Consider the following 17,758-nt stretch of genomic DNA (forward strand, 5'->3'; position numbering starts at 1 on the left):
AATAGCAACACGGTATTGACATGATTTATCTCCCTTTTATTGCTCAGCACTAATGGGATTTAGATGGTGCATGTGGGGCTTTTTTGCAGAACATTGGAATCTGTATCAACACAATGCATTCTATTATTAATACATCCCAATCTGCTCAATTCCTTATCAAATTATTTGGGAAAATATTTTACAACTGCTTTAGTAGGCAATTTATACAGCTAGCTGATCATCTCAATTTGCAGATTTCAGTCTAGCTCACACATAAAAAGCTACCTATCTTGAATTCCAACTTCTCCTGAACACACATACCTAAAGAATAAACCAGTTGATTTTTTGTATCCATTCACTGCACAAAAAGGCTGTTTTAACATTTTTCCCTCATACTGTTTGTGGGAAATTGTTCTTTTCTTCCCCACATAAGTCTAAACAAAATGCCTTTGAGCCAGCGAAGGCCTCTCCTGATTATCCCCAGCTAACGAACTAAAACGGACTTGCTCCTCAAGGACAACTGAACCCAAAACAACAGACGTGGTCCGGGACAGAAAGGATGGGTGACAAGTCATCCTGTGCCCCTGGTAGTCATCACCCTAACTTGGGGCTCATGGACGCTCATTGGCTCTGGACAGTGACACTGACTGGACAGGCGGGTCATGGGGGTATCAAAGGCGGCGAGTGCAGCAGGTAGGCCCTTCCCTCCTCCCTGAGGCTCGTTCAGATGCTTTCTGCATGGGACACCACCCCTGCTGCAGACACTGGTGCTGGGACCCTGCCTGCATGCCTGCCCTGGGTCCAGCCTGAGCCTCAGCGCCGAGCGTGCCAGGGTCCCGAGCCCTGGGGTCGGGGCCGGAGCCCCCTCTCCATGTTGCTGCCGGTTGAGGGGAAACCAGCGGCTGCTGCACCCGCTGCCGAGAGGCCGCCCCTCCGACACCATGGACCTGCCGTCCTGCCTTCCGGCCGTCGACCAACACGGGACAAGCCGCCAGAGGGTAACATCACCTCAAACACACCCCCCCACACACACCTTTCCTCATACTCGCACACACAGCACGACCTCTTAAGGAGGACTGATGTCGGGTTTCCTTCCCTCCTTCCTTTCGTCCTTAATCCTCTCCCTTAAAAGCACCAGACCTTTTGCATTACCTCCCTAAAGGACACTTTCTCACTACCTACATATTTATATCCCTGGTAGCCATTTACATTTGCATTGTCCCTAAACATCATCCCTCGGTTTGTGTTAACCCTTAATAAACCAATTAGTTTGTGGAGTAAACCTTGGCTTTAGAGGCAATTTCTGAGTGTGGTGAGGTGGGGGGTGCTTTCTAACTACCACCCTGAAACACGGTCCTGCGGTGGCCGTTCCTCCGTGAGAGGCAGCGCCACGTGTGACCCTCGGTCTTATTCACAAACCCCTCCACATCGGGAGGGGGAGTTGCAAAAATATCCTGACAGCCAGTAGACCCCCGGTACCAGCTTGTGACAAGTGGTGTCAGAAGTGGGATAACGGGGGTTATTTGAAGCCCCCCACACTGTGAAATTGCTTAATTGGATTAAAAAAACAAAACAAAAAAACACTGTTGTAATACACATTCTCCGTGTATTATGTAGTTTTAATTTTACCTCTGTACAGTAACAGTCACAATACACTGTTATACTTCTGAATCATTATATATTGTACTATTACCTCTCATCTCCTTCCCTTACCCATTTGGCTTCCAGTGAACAGTTTATGACTGGAGATAGCACGAGGACAAGCCTCAAAATCTCCTAAGTATCATTTATTTTCCTTATTTATACTTTCAATCTCTCTAACTTCCTGGAGAAATTAGCTTTATTACTTTATTACACTTCACAGGAGAAATACTTATTTTAGGTTAGTTACCTGTTAATTGTGTGTGCCCTATTTCTTGCAATGCAAAAAAACAGTGACATGAGGAAGGTGGTATAGAATTTATTGCAATTTTGTAAATTTCTATATTCCTGCTCTCCTCCTTTCTTGACCACTATTGCCTTTCCAGGTTAAGGAATATTTCAAATTCACCCCGATGTACTTTTTTCTGTGTCATCAAAGCAATTAGGCAACAAAGAAATCAACACAACTCCCAAGTCTGGCAGAATGGATGCATTAGGCTGCCTCCTTAAGAGATTTACTTCTAACAGCTTGGACAGGACTGCAGAAAACTGAACCTATGAAAACCAGCTGACCTAAAACAAAGAAAAGTCTCAGAAAAAAAGTACTCAGGACTTAGTGGCAACAGTATCTTAAATTCTCTTGTGAAAAATCCAGAATTACAGGTACAAATATCAAACACTAAGAAATTTCCTACCTTTTGAAATGTAAAATTAAAAAATTAATGAACTTAGAAAATATAACCTGAAAGCCAGCAAAAATTCCTAGCATGAGACTAGTTATTTGATGCTCCTATCATCATCAGTCATGTAGTTTTTCCACAAATGTGATGGCTGACCTTGATTCCTAAGAAGCCAGGCACAAGTATTCCTCTTAGCCAACAAACAGTTAAGTGTTGGCTCCAAATAACTCTATTAAATCCAGTTTATCCGTCTTTGAACTGAAAGCGTAGAATTATGTTTTCAAAGACAGCGGGAAGATTCATGTACCTCAAGGATAAAGTGAGAAGACACTTTTAGCAAGCTGAAAAAGTTACCAAGTTGCTTGTCAGATCTCCTCTTCCACAAATTCTTTCACATTCTTTCTTGACTAATTATCAGTCTGCTTGCTGTATCAAGGCCAGTTAATTTTGCAAAACATGACAAATATTCAGCCACTACAGTATAAAGAGTGCCTTCTGTAACAATTCCAATGGCTTCTTAGAAAAAAATAAGTGTCAAAACAAAATTTAAGCTACATTGTCAAGCTTGTAGGTATGTCATGTTCTTTCCCCGATTCCTTTTTGATGGAAATAAAACATCTATGAACACAAATACATTCTTCCCCATGCCAGTGTCTTCAGTAGAATTTTTTCACTAAGATTAAAAACTAGCAACCTGTCTTCACAACCACCCCATTCCCACCAAATCCCTCTACTTCAATCCCTGAAAAACTGTAAACACTAAATACCATATACAGAAAATGCCTCTCCCCCACCTTGAAAACACAGAGCCACCGTCCTGGATAAAATTATTAAATAGATGCTGGCTTTGCCCCAAGTTCTGCCAACTCTGTAAACTTGGCAGATAAAAAGAAACTTAAACTCACACCAGCTCTTCAGTAAAGCAAGCTAGTCCTGTGCCAAAAGACTGCAGAGGCAACACATGCAGACAGCTAATTCTGCCACCACTGTAGTGTCACAAAAATACACATAGAATCATAGAATCATAGGGGTTGGAAGGGACCTCGAAAGATCATCTAGTCCAACCCCCCCGCCAGAGCAGGGTCACCTAGAGTACATCACACAGGAAGGCGTCCAGGCAGGTTTTGAATGTCTCCAGAGAAGGAGACTCCACAACCTCTCTGGGCAGCCTGTTCCAGTGCTCTGTCACTCTCACAGTAAAAAATTTTTTTCTGATATTCACCTTAAACCTCCTATGCTCCAATTTGTATCCATTACTCCTTGTCCTATCACTGGTCATCACTGAAAAAAGCTTAACTCCATCTTCTTGACACTCACCCTTTACATATTTGTAAACATTGATGAGGTCACCCCTCAGTCTCCTTTTCTCCAAACTAAAGAGACCCAGCTCCCTCAGCCTTTCCTCATAAGGGAAATGTTCCACTCCCTTAATCATCTTTGTGGCTCTGCACTGGACCCTTTCAAGCAGTTCCCTGTCCTTCTTGAACTGAGGGGCCCAGAACTGGACACAATACTCCAGATGCGGCCTCACCAGGGCAGAATAGAAGGGGAGGAGAATCTTCCTTGACCTACTAACCACACCCTTTCTAATGCACCCCAGGATGCCATTGGCCTTCTTGGCTACAAGGGCACGTTGCTGGCTCATGGTCATCCTCCTGTCCACCAGGACACCCAGGTCCCTTTCTCCTACACTGCTCTCCAGCAGGTCAGCCCCCAGCCTGTACTGGTACATGGTGTTGTTCTTCCCCAGATGCAAAACTCTACACTTGTCCTTGTTGAATTTCATTAAGTTTCTCCCTGCCCAACTTTCCAGCCTGTCAAGGTCTCGCTGAATGGCAGCACAGCCTTCTGGTGTGTCAGCCACTCCTCTCTAGTTTAGTGTTATCAGCAAACTTGCTCAGGGTACATTCTGTACCCTCATCCAGGTTGTTGATGAAGATATTGAACAACACCTCTGCCTTCTTTATATCCTCTGTCACCAGGGCACCCGCCTCATTCAACAGTGGGCCTGTATTGCCTCTGGTATTAGTTTTGTCAGCTATGTATTTGAAAAAGCCCTTTCTATTGTCCTTAACCCAACTTGCAAGGTTAAGTTCCAAGGAGGCCTTAGTTTTCCTAGTTGCCTCCCTACATCCTCTGACAACATTCCTATATTCCTCCCAAGTGACCAGCCCCTCCTTCCATGATCTATAGATTTTCCTTTTCCACTTGAGTTTGCCCAGCAGTTCCTTTTTTAACCACGCTGGTCTCCTAGCTCCCTTACTAGATTTTCTACCCATTGGGACACACTGAGCCTGTGCTTGCAAGAAGTGGTCCTTGAATGTTGACCAGCTATCTTGAGCCCCTTTACCTTCTAGCACTCTGTCCCATGGGACTTCCCTTAACAATTGATTGAGGAGGCCGAAGTTTGCTCTGTGGAAGTCCAGGGTTCTAGTCCTGCTGGGTATTCTGTTCCTCCCACACAGGATCTTGAACTCCACCATCTCGTGGTCACTGCAGCCAAGGCTGCCATTGACCACCACTGCTTCAACAAGGCCCTCCTTGTTGGTGAGCACAAGATCCAGCAGCGCTCCTCTTCTAGTCGGCTTGTCCACCATTTGCATTAATAAGTTGTCGTCAATGCACACAGATGTCCACATACACATATATAGATATACAGTAACATATTGGAGTAAAAATAAAAGTATTTCTTCACTCTTCCATTCTCACTACTGTTATCTATCACTTGGATAATAAACAGGCCAACTCAGACTCATTCTGTAAGACAACTAGACACTCTCCTAAGATACTGTAATGCACAGTAAACTTGAATGTACTCATGTCAAAAGAAATGTATAATGATACACAAATGAATAGCCTGCACAATTAGCAAAAACCTAAAAGTGAAACTAAGCCTTGGAAAGTACTCAATTCTCCATTTTCAGAAAATCTGTTATATCATCTTAGCTACATACTTTGTTATAAGCAAAGCTAATAGAAGCAATGCTACATTTCAAGCTCTAGTCGGTTCTTTAACCACAAACTACATAATTTAATAACTGACTTAGAAGAAAACATTGCCAGTAACAGTTTGTTCACCTAAACCTTGAAGAGTTAAGTGTCTCTGTGAGTCCATATTACCCACAGTTGTGACTGTAGGAAGTATACAGAACACACAGAATGGCTACTGGATGAACCAGGTACGATTGCTATTTCATCCTCAGTTACATGGTGTTTTTTTTTTCCTCTGTAAGACATCAACCACATATGTCATAATTCACCTATAGGTAACCTGTAGCTGAATTTTGCATAAGATTTCTCCTCCATTTATTTTAAGGTGCTTAGGCAGTAACACAGTATCACTGCTCTATTTTTATCAGAGACATAAATGAATGGATGGCTACACATATGTCAAATCAAAATGTCAGAAGTCAGCACTAGAATTTTATTGAAATCACAATTATGTTTCTTCTGAATACTGGAATAGTAATACTGAAATATTTCTGTCAATTTATGCATTAATGAAATAAGTCAACAATTCAGTTGCTTCAATTTATACAAGTTTTTTTAAAGGCTGCATCTCAGCTTTCTTTGACAGAAGCCTTTCCATGAACAAGGCACTACTTATTAACTTATAGATAGGCAACTATAACAACTCTGACAGGTAACTATCAAAACCAGCACATATGACAATATCACACCCACACGCATCTCCAGTAAATCACAGCATCAGAATCATCATGGTTGGAAAGGACCTCTGAGATCACAGTCCAATCCTCAACACTCAAAAAAACAACACAGAAAAACCAAAACAAAACCCCACACATACCAAAAAAAAAACCCAAAAAAATGAAAAAAACAAAACACAATAGAGATGTCACTTAAGATTAAAAAGCAAGAAAATTCCTGCAGAAAGCCACTTGCTACCTTAGCCTCTATTTTGTATCAATAGTATTCTTGTTTTTGCCAGGTGGTATAGATTTTAAGATCTAAGAATGGCTTTAAGTAGGCCAGATAGAAATGAGGACAACAGAGAAAAATTATGTTTCAAATGTATACTTATAATTTCACTAAAGCGGTAGACAGAACTATACATGCAATTGGTAACATACTTTTGTCCTGACAAGAACATCTATGTCTTTTGTGACAATTTCACTTTTTTTACCTCTTTGCTGGCATATGATTTAATTTAGGAAATAACAGAAATTCACCTACCTTTTTCTTCATCTATTCGAAAAACTCCTATGCCAGATCCATCTCTGATGGAGTATCTAATCTCCCCATCTCGTCCTGTGTCTTCATCATAAGCAGATACTGTCATTACTGAGGAGCCAACAGGGGCATCTTCTTTTACAAAGCCTTTATCTGCAAATACAGAGAACCGTGGAGGGTGCAAGTTTTCATTCACATCAACTATCTCAACCTCAACATAACAGGTGGAGGACAATGAAACAGGTTTTCCTTTGTCCTTGGCCCGTACAGTCAAGTTATAAAGTTGTTTCTTTTCATAATCCAGTCTTTGTACAATACGTATTGCTCCACTTAGTTTGTCAACATCAAAGGTGCCATCTCCACTGTCCAAAAGACTGTACCGCACTTGACTTGACAGGCCTAAATCAGGATCATAAGCTTCTAGCCACGTAATAATAGTTCCCTCAGGAAGATCTTCTCGTATTTTCACATGATAATTTGAAGGAATAAATTTAGGAGGATTGTCATTAATATCTTCTACAGAAACCTTCAAAATAACTGTTGAAAATAATTGAGGTTCTTCAGTAGGTTGGTCCCTAGCCTCTATTTTCAAGAAATAGACAGGCTGTTCCTCACGATCCAGAATGCCTACAACTTTCACAACTCCTGTCACAGCATTAATAGTAAACTTGTCTGTATCTGTAAGAAGAGAGTATTTCACTTCTCCATTAGCCCCCAAATCTTTATCAGTAGCTTCAATTTGAATTATTTCACTGTTTGGCTCTTTGTTTTCACTCACTTCAACAAAATAGCTGTCTTGCAGAAACTCCGGTGGGTTGTCATTAGCATCTAAAATTTTTATATCTAAAAGGTGCCAGGCAGACTTCTGTGGTATTCCAAGATCATAGACGGTAACATTTAGTGTATATTTATCTTTTACTTCTCTGTCAAGAGGAGATAAAATTTTCAGCACTCCTCTTTCCATATCAACAATGAAACTACTATCTTCATTACCTCCAGAAATAACATATACTAGCTTTCCATTGAAGCCAGTATCAAGATCAGTAGCATTCATAAACATTATGCTGGAGCCCACAGATTGGTCTTCTCTGACCTCAATGCTACTGGGGAGAGTACTTTTAAATTGAGGTGAATGTAGATTCACAGAGTGAGTGTCAAAGAAAACATCCTCAACTTCTCCACGACTATGCAATTTATTTGCTTGTAGGAGCCTCTCTGCAAGCATTTTGGCAACACCAGTTTCTTCACATTGCAAGTTGACCTGTTTGCGACTGGTGGCTACAGTTATGTTGATATACAATGGTTTTGCAAAGTTTTCTCCATCTGTAGCTGTAATTTTCAAACTGTGAAAAGACATTTTAGCTCCAAGGCTATCTACTAGTGACTGTTTGAGTGAAAGTACTCCAGAATTTGGATTTAAGCTAAATAAATCCAGTTCATTCCCAGATTCAATTTGGTATCTCACCAACTGGAGCTCATCAGCATCAATAGCAGATACAGTTGTTATATGTTCTCCAACACCAAGATCCCTGGGAATTGTTCCCTCACAATTTATTTTCTCAAACAGAGGTATATTGTCATTCAGGTTATTTAACATAATAGTAACAGGAACTTCAACTTCTCGACGATATGGTATACCCCAATCAGAAGCTCGAATCCTTAAATTGTAAACCCTTGGCATTAATTCATAATCCAAGTCTTCTGAGGTACTAATAATCCCACTGAAATGGTTTATCACAAATGGTAAAGGATTTAGGTTTGCAATGCTGTAAGTCACATAACCATTTTCCCCTTCATCAGGGTCTTTTGCACTTACTCTCATGACACTGGTACCTACTGGCACATTCTCATCAAAGGAGGCTTTATAGGATGTCTGAGTAAATTCGGGAGGATTGCTGTTCATGCCTAGTACTTTAATTGATACTTTTGCAGAAGCTCTTCTGTCACTAGTCATAACTTCAAGTTCAAAATGGGATGCATATTGTGCTTTTATAGGTTCTAAAGTGGTAATGAGACCAGTGTGTGTGTTTAAACTGAATTTTACTTTGCCTGGTGTATTTTTAAATACGTATTTTAAATGTGGGTAACTAGGCAGAGCTTTCACCACTATCACAGGTGTGTTTGGAGGGGCAAATTCACTTATTTCAGCTCTGTATATATCTTTTTCAAATCTGACAGGACCAGACTTAAATTGTGGTGATGTCACAGGAACAACTTTGACAGAAGAAAATTGAGGAGGATCTCCTTTATCTTTAGCTTGAAGGGTAAGGTTGTATCCAAAAGGGTGGCTCTCCCAGTCAATGTGACCAGTGGCTTTTATTCTGTATTCTTTACCTCCTGGAACAGACCTCACTGTTTTGAACTGTTGAAGTGGATCCCCTGCAACAATATTTAATGATGCTATTTCCCCATTTGAACCCTGATCATTGTCCTCTACAGTTACAATTGCATAAGCTGGATCTTTGTCCGATTCTGATGGAGTCAATGTCACAGCTGTAATAACAGGGGCGTGTTCGTTTGCTTGCTCTACATGAACAGTTAGTTTGGCCATACTGCTTATGCCACTGCTGCCATACAGCTTCAGCCCACGGTCCACTGCAAGAATTTCCATCTCATAATGCTTAGTCTCTGAGTAGTCAAGTCTACCAGTTAGAACTACCACACCGCTAGTTGGATGTATAGCAAACACATCAGTTCTTTCTTTAAAGCTGTAGTAGAACTCTCCATTTGTTCCTATATCTGCATCTGTTGCACTGACTTTTGCGATGCTTGTCCTTATTGCTGTGTTTTCAGGCAAAGAAACACTGTAAGATGTTGGAGAAAACAAAGGCCGCAAGTCATTTGTATCCAGTACCTGTATCCTGACCTTAGTGCGTGTTTCAGCATTTGTATTTTTTTCAACTGCTTTTACAGTCAGCATATAATGGTCTTTTACCTCTCTGTTAAGGATAGCTGTGTTTCCTCCCTTGGTCCGTATTCTCAAAAAGCAAAAGTTTCCAAGAACATATTCTTCAGCTTTGAATAAGTTCTCATTGTCACCAGAAATTATTTTGTATCTTAGGTCCCATAACGGATTTGTAATGTAAATGCCCATTTTCACCGGATGCCCAACATAAGTCTTGGCTGCAGAATTCTCATACACAGTGGCATTATACTGTAGTTGTGTAAATTGTACTGGTGGAGCATGATGTGGCCTTTGATTTCCTTCACAGTTTCCAAAATGCTGCACCAGCAGCAGCAGCAACAGCATAGTCAAGTATCTTCCCATGGCAGCAATTACAAAGAAACCCTGAAATGAGAGAGATATGTTAAAGACTTAGAACTGTTCAAATACTGTTCAAATAACCTTGATGCTTAGTTTAGAATTCACACTTGAAAGAAAACCAGAAGTTACACATAAAGGTTATATCCGTTTTTGCAGAAGATTTCAACACGAGAAATACAGTAGCAAAAAAGCAGATAAATTAAAACTCCTAAAAAAAGTCAAGAATCTGCAAGACCAAAAGTCTAGGAATTACTACCATGACATAAGGGGAACACACAAAGTCAACTTCAAATAAACAACTCAGTGAAGCAACATGTCAGGAGAAGTACAACTGTCTTGTCTGATACAAGTGAGCAAACTAGATCTGAACTAACCTGGAGTAGTGAACATTCTCTCCACTCCTCTACTTAATGTTACATTGTCATCTAATAAAAAATTCTTCTCCCTCATTTAACTTTGATTGTAAAATGACCCATGTCCAATAATGTGGAAGCAAACTGGCTGAGTTGGCTTGAAGTCACCATGAAATCTTCAAACTATCCCATGAGCACTTGTTCCAAGAACTACAAAAATTATAAACAGAGAATAATTCTGTATGCATTATATTCTCTCCAGCTCTGAGTACCCTTATACGAGTAGTGGATAGCAATGCATATAATAAAAAACATTTTTACCAGCATCACGAAGTTGTAAAATCAATAAAGAATGTGACACATTCCTTTATTCCCCTCTCAGAACAAACATGAAACAAACTAGCATCAAGAGCTATGAGAACAGGAATCTAGCAAAACAACTGGAGGAACTACTAAGATATTGTCCTCAAACACACTCCAGAAATTACAGGGAAAGAGCCTGAAACAGCAAGACAGACATGGAGACACAACCTCACTGGCTTTCTCCGTGGAAGACACCAGTGTTTCATTTCCAGTGCCAAAATCCAGGCAAGATCGCAATAGGAAGAATGGCAGAAAACTCAGGAACGACCTCCGGGACCAGCTTCTTCATCTGGGTTTGAGTAAGTAGTACAAGATCTTTTCTTTCACTTTCCCATAGCTATCCTAAACATTTTTCCCTTACATCTCCTTTAGCATCTCCTCCCTGGCTAGTCTGTTATACTGTCTCATCACAAAAGGTATCACAGTTTGTTGTCTCCTTCCTCCACTCAGATTTCCTCTTACAGTTATTTCTTTCTCTCCTAATTCCTACCTGCTCAGGTAGAAACATGAAAGATTGCACTGGCTGAAATTCCACAGACTGCCTCTGCCCACTAGAAAGCATTAGAGCAAATTCATCTACTTGTGTCAACAGTTCACTCTAAAACCTCAGAAGCAGCTAATTCAGTCATAGGCACTAGTAAGTCAATGGTTTTAAGAAGAAAAAAAAAATATCCTCAGATACTACAGGAAGTACTGGAGAGGAGTAATGAAAACTTAGCTAGTATCCTTTTCAGAGGGAGTGGGGGCAGAAGTTTGTCTTCCAAACCTAACAATTAGGTTACATGCTTACAGATATAACAATAGCAAGAAATAAAAAAAATTAATGAGCAAACAATAAAAAGTATATAAGCTGCTAAAAGTATGTCGCTAGCTGGAAACACTACTTATAAAGTCTTAACACTGGATGAAGGAAAGGTTGGGAGGGCAAATGAGTGTTAGGTTGGAACAGCTACCAGTTTAATGGGTTAAGAATATTATTCCTCTATCTACTCTTCTTCCCAGGCTATGATTTGTCCTGGGAATAAACAGACACTTGGGTACCCAGGGCTTCATCCTCCTAGTGGCTTACTTGCCAAGTAGGCAAACATTTCCATCCAAATAAAACCCAACAAAAATACAACCTTAAACCCTGCAATAAATAACCAATACTTTCAAAACCCCAAGCAATTTAAGATGCTATTAGGCTCTTTCAAAATACATGTTAAGAAAATATTGCATAATTTTGAAGTAATCAAAAGAAAAAGGTTCTTTTATTCCATCTTGCTGGAATTTTTGAAGCTGCTTATTATGAAAAACTATTTAATGATCAGATCTTATGCTGATCACTAGGATTCTTTTTCATTTAAAACAAAACCAAAAAACAACTATCATCAAGTCCAAAAGCCAGCTTCACCTCTGATGCTAGGGTATCCTGTAGCTTGCTGTCTATACCTGTGTTTGGCAACAAGCTGTTGGAAGTGGTGTATTTAATATATAAAACATTGCACCTGCTTGAAACTTTTATCATTTGTTCCTCACATCTCAGGCACATTAGACACAATGTACACCACACTAGGATGCATTAGACTGCATTAAGATATTCAAACTCTTCATTAAAAATCAAAGTTGAACACATATAGTTTTACTATTACCATAAGTATTCTTTCATGTCGTAATACCCTAAACACCTTTTGCTGCTTCTCTGTAATAAACTTCAAGTGGAGTCTGATCAGAACAGGCAACAGGCAGCCTACTGCCCATGATGACACAACCACCAGTATCATTCCTCAGCAGCAATTTCTAAGGTTTGCTGAGTCACAATCAAGAGCTTAAGAGTATCTCTCAACTGAACAGTCAACCACATTCAATAAAAACAAGCTAGTAATTTCTGTTATATGACACTTCTTCCATCTTGTCATAATTTACAGAGCTACTGGAAACTAAAAAATGTTGAACCGGGATTAGCCAAAAGTCAACATAATATAATCTTGATAAATATCTTAAGTATTAAAAAATGCTAGTTTTAAAGACAGTTAACTACTAAGGGAAAATAGGACAGTGTTAAGATAACGTGATAATGTGTTAGATATAAACTCAGACGGCACATTATAATGAGCCAGAAAGACTGAATTTCAGAAACATTTTAGCCAAAGGCTACACTTTGAACTCCTAAATTTTTTATTATCTTTGGAATGTGACCAGTTTAGGATTTTCTGCACCCGTTTTCAACACGAGTCAAGCATTTGCTTAGCAAAACATCATAGCTCAAGGTTTATAAGAAGTGCACATGGTATTTTTTTCTGAAAAACTACTTTCAAAGGATAATTTATTTATATGCATATTCAGAGCTGGGATACATGAGGTAGTTTTACTACTTTGCTACAATGTTAACAAAAATACTAACACATCTACACTGTTACCATAATTTGTATATGGGGAAGAACTACTAACACAACTTAGAAATATGAACTATCTTTACATTAAAGTATAAGAACGAGCAAAATTTCAGAGGTAGCAGACCTCAAACCGATGAGTTACAAATGGAAATTATTTTGATGAGAGCAGCTAGAAAGACTGTTTCTCTAAGCAGTATATTAACGGTATCTAGACTTCAAAGTTTATAGTTCAAGATTTTAGAGTTTTAATCATAAAATACAGAACTGTGTAAGTTACAACCTCAATGCCAAGGAAACCAACAAAAAAGGAAACAGACATTACAAGTTTGTCTTCTACCTAATGTATCAGTGGGGAGCATACATTAAGATATTTACTCACCCAGAAGCCAAGCAGGTCACAGGTAGAAAAAACCCCACATAAATCTGGCCACACAGATCAAGTCATGATGAGCCTTAGTCCACTCCTATCCCTTTCTACAAGCAAAATCTGACAGTTAGCCCAGAGAGACTTCCAATAAGACTAAGCTACATCGCTTACATTAGCAGAATAAGACTCTGAGCATGGCCTGTTACAGCACTCCGGGAACACACCATAGGAACATTTTGAGGATTAAATGTGGTTCCTTAGTGCTGTTTCTACAATGCTTGCCTACTAAAATCTTTCACTAACTTTTAATAATTGTAGTGGGGGTTTTCCCCCTACATATGCACCAGTCTCTTTGATTTGTGATGTTATTAACACTAAAATGTCTCTAACAATCAAAGCATCACCTATTTAAAGGTCAATTTCCATCAGCATATGCAACTGATGCCTTTTGACACAAATGCACTGGGAAAAGTTATTACCGCAGTAACTAAACTGTCATGACAAGACTCCTATTGTAGAAGTCTATGAGAGATCGTGTGGCTTTGTGGGCTCTACTAGCTATAGTTAAATCTACTTTTTCAATTGTTTGAAAGCAATTATTTATGTAGTGTTTGGAAAAAAAAGTAACAAGGTTTAGCTGTTTCAACATGCTTAATTGTCCAATAAAAAAGACTTAACTGTCTTTTACTTTTCTGAGAGAGGGGGTCTGTTTTGGTATTCAGAAAACTAACACATGATGAAAGCATAAGGTAACGTTACTTTAGCAAAGCTGGTAAGTTATCCAAAAAATGTACACTGTCCCAGAGATTAACATAATAGTTTTAACTTGTGACTAAAGTCCAGTAAATTTTATGCTTGTATTCTCCACATTATGAGTTAATCTGACGAGATACTTTAATTTATGCTTTCGAGGTCTTTGCTGTTAAAAGGAAAATGCAGCTGCTGATTTCGAAAAGGAAGCAAAGATTTCAAATCCGGAGTGAAACAAAGTTTCACACAGATGATTTTAACTATTTCTCTGTAGAGCAGTTACTAGTGTATCTAAAACCGAACTCCCCAGTTGTGCAAGGAAAAGCAGACCTCCAAGCTCTGAATGAAAATAATTTGATCCAGATTTAACATGGCAACAAAAATAGTTTTGCTGAGCTTGAACTCGCTTTTAAACTTTAAAAAAAATTGTAAAACTTTGAGAGTTTACAGGGGTGTTATGTTTGCTTACTGGCACTGATAGCAATGATAACTTAGTCATATGAAGATCTTTCGCATGCAAAGTAATAAAAATCAGGAGACTATCCTACCACTGGGAGGACTACTAAAGCTCACCTTCCAGTCTCCTAAAAGTGAGATTTTAGGATTTGACACAGAACAAAAACTTTAAAATTAAATCGTTTACAGCGTTAAAGCATTTTACTCACTAAATAGCTAAATATTTTAACATAGTTAGACAAGTGAATAGGAAATGCACATCTATCACACGGCAGTTTCTTTTACAGAAAGACAACAAATGTGGTGAAAGAATACAGGTAATAGTTCCCATGTAACTGCCTAGGGTCAAACTGCATTCAAGTAGTTTAAACCGTAGGAAAACATTAAATTCGAAGGCAGTTCTTCTAACTTATTGGTGCGTTTCCAAAAAAACACGGTTTACAACGCGTGGATGTAACCAGAGACACACCCTCACGACCTCCACGAGATTCAAAAGAACACCTTTCAAATAAAGCTTTGTAAAGAAAAATAAAATAAAAGAAACAAAGCAGCACAAGCCGCTTGATACGTTCAGCCGGGATCTCCCAGACAGTGGCTGCTCAACGCTTCTTCTTTGCGGACCCTGCTCTTCATCTTTCGGAGGAATCCGGCGAGGAACTCAAGGAGGGACGCGGTGTTAAAGTGCAAACAAAGGAAGAAACTCACCCCGAGGTACTTGCTGGGTGCGAATCGCCCCTGCCGGCTTACCAGGGAATTAAGTTCGCAACGGCCCATCCGAGGCATCCGAAGACACCTTACCTCCAGGGGAAATATCACCGCCAGCCCTTGTCCTCGGCACAACTTACCAACACAACCTGCCGGCGAAACCGCTGCCGGCTCTCAGGGGAGCGCGGCCGCGGCACCAGCCCCGCCGGCCGCCGCGGGGGAGGCAGCGGGGCGCCAAGGCCCGAGACGCCCGGCGGCAACCCGGGCTCGGCGGGGGACCGGGGGGAGGGGACCGGCGCCGCTCCGCAGCCCCTTCCCGCGGGCCCCAGTAGCACGAGGCGGCCGCTCGCCCGGCGCCTCCGGGCGGCCTGGCCGAGCTCCCAGCCTCGCCTCAGAGCCGCAACTTCCCGAGGGGGCCCTCGTCGCCCGCCCTGCCACCCCCTCCCCGCCTCCCCCCGCCACCAAAACTTCTTCTAACTCGCCTAGCTGGCTCGGCCCTGCCGCACCGCGCCTCACCTCTCGGCAGCTCACTGCCTGCGGGGCGGGGGCGCGGGCCGGGGCCAGGTCCTCATGCTGCCCGTCGCACCGCGCCCTCTCTCCTGCCGGGCCGCCAGCTCTCCTCGCCGGTGCCCCTCCGCCCCCTCAGGGCCGCGGCGCCCCCCGCCGCCGTATTCCTCCGCGGCGCTGGCCTGCCGCCCCTCCGGAACTCGTTTCTGCGGCGCTCCGCGGGCGCGGGAGGAACAGCGGCGGCCCCCGCACCCCGGCCCGCCTCCCCGCTCAGGGCCCGGCCCCGCCGGGGAAGGGCGAAAGGCGGAGAGGGAGACTGGGGGATGGGCGAATCAGAGCATAAGCCGTTCCACCCGGTAGCGCGACTGTGCACGGGGATGCCAGCGGGGTCGGCGTTGGGGGGACCCCTCACCTCCGCCGAGCTCGCCCCGCTCCAGCCCGGCCGGGGCGACCGGGAGGAGGATGCTGGTCCGGGGACGCGGGCGGCTTCGCGTGTGGCGAAGTCCTCCCTCCGAAAGGCTACTCAGAAACTTCGGAAAGCTGCTTAGGGGGATGGCGAAGGAGACCGTCAGAGTCCAGGGGAACACACGGTCCTCGCTGGTGGGGCTTTGCCGTCCGGGGAGCAGCGGATACCCGGGACAAGCCCCGCGGTCCCCACTCGCACTGGTAGCAGCGAGAACTGCCCTGCGGCGACCGCAGCGCCTCGGCGGCCGCCCCCTCTCCCTCCGGAGGGCGAACGGGGCGAGGGGCGGGAAGCTGGATTGCCGCCCCCGGGCCACGCCGGCGGGCTTGGCGTCTCGCCTCCCAGCCCGGCGCTAACGGCGACCGCGGTCCCCGCCACCGTTTTAAGGAGCAGCACCGTGCCTCGGCGCCGGGAAAACCAGCGGCGGGGCTGCATCTGCGGGGCCGGGAACAGCGGCGACGATCCCCCCGCCCGGGGAGGGGTTACCGGGCACCTCAGGCGGGGAGCGCCCTGGAGGCGTCATGCTGAAGGAATGTCTGCTAGCCAGCCGCAACGTTAAAGATTAATACTTCGAAATAGTCCTCCGAGGATTCCCCGCTCATTACTAACTGATCACGCTTAATAACGATCAAACGTTTGCCGGGGGAATCCCGACCCAGAGGGCTCAAGGCGAAGCTGGGCTGCGGACGGGAGACGTCGGCCGGTGTGCATTCACCGCGCATTAGCCCCACCATGTCTTTTATTACCACACAAATAAATAAAGCCAGCTGCGCAGGGGGCCTTTCTGTAACTAAACCCTCGCGCGCCCGGGGCTGCAGATCAGAAGACTCCGGCCCCTTCAAGACAGCGTCGGCTGCCCGACCCCCCGGCCCACAGGCTTCGCCGTACCCCGCCCGGGGGTCCGCCCCAGCAGCCCGCGGCACGGGCACCGGCCGCCCCGCGGCGGCGGCGGGGACGCAGTTCCGCGGCGGGCGGGCAGGGGGCGCCGCGCCACAGCGCACGGGCGGGCAGGGCGCTGGCAGGCAGCCCGGCCGCTCGGCCCAGCAGGGCAGAGCAACGCCGGTAGCCAGCGGCGCCGAGAACTGCTCGGGCTGCAGGACGTTGCTGCGCTCTCCGTGAAGGTGGCGGTATAGTTGGGGGTGCCCTCAGCCCCAGGTACGCATAGGTTTGGATAAAGTCGCTGTGCATATTTACCAATACGTATATACCGAAACATACATATACTACACAGTTATAAACTACATGTTGAAGAGAAAACCTGAGTATTTTCAATAACGCAACAAACCAGAGCTCAAAAACACCCACGGAAATAATCTAAACACGTTGCTGATAATAAACTCATTAAACAAAGAACTCACCAGACCAGCTGGACTCGGCTCTCTTCTCCTAAAGTCCGCTCCAGCTCAGTTCGTCTCCGCACGTTTCATCCGCTCCTTTATTTTTTGTTCTTTTGAGGGGAAGCGAGCGATGCCCCAGTGCCCACACACCTCTAGAGCGTGAACTCCGCCGCGGCCCCGGCGCTCAGCGTGGCCCCGGCGCGCAGCAACCGCGGCGCCCGACCCCATCGCCACAGCGCAGCATGTCGGTTCCGACCCATCCGCTGCTTTAAACTTGAACGAGGGTGGGAAGGAAAAATAGACGGGGAGGGGGCAGGGGGAAAGAA

At 43.7% G+C, this 17,758-nt stretch overlaps 1 protein-coding gene across 1 annotated transcript in view; it reads right to left on the bottom strand.

Annotated features, from left to right (window-relative positions):
• Positions 1-17,471, bottom strand: part of FAT1 (FAT atypical cadherin 1) — a 110,626-nt gene extending 93,155 nt beyond the window's left edge. The window contains exons 1-2 of the mRNA XM_051617770.1: positions 17,454-17,471; positions 6,495-9,780 (exon numbers count right to left, since the gene is read on the bottom strand). Of these exons, the coding sequence (XP_051473730.1) occupies positions 6,495-9,759 (3,265 nt within the window). The 5' untranslated portion in view covers positions 9,760-9,780; positions 17,454-17,471. The remainder of the gene's footprint in view (positions 1-6,494; positions 9,781-17,453) is intronic.
• Positions 17,472-17,758: the final 287 nt, after the last annotated feature.

Source organism: Apus apus, chromosome 4, assembly GCF_020740795.1.
Source record: "Apus apus isolate bApuApu2 chromosome 4, bApuApu2.pri.cur, whole genome shotgun sequence".
In the NCBI taxonomy this organism is placed as follows: Eukaryota; Metazoa; Chordata; class Aves; order Apodiformes; family Apodidae; genus Apus; species Apus apus.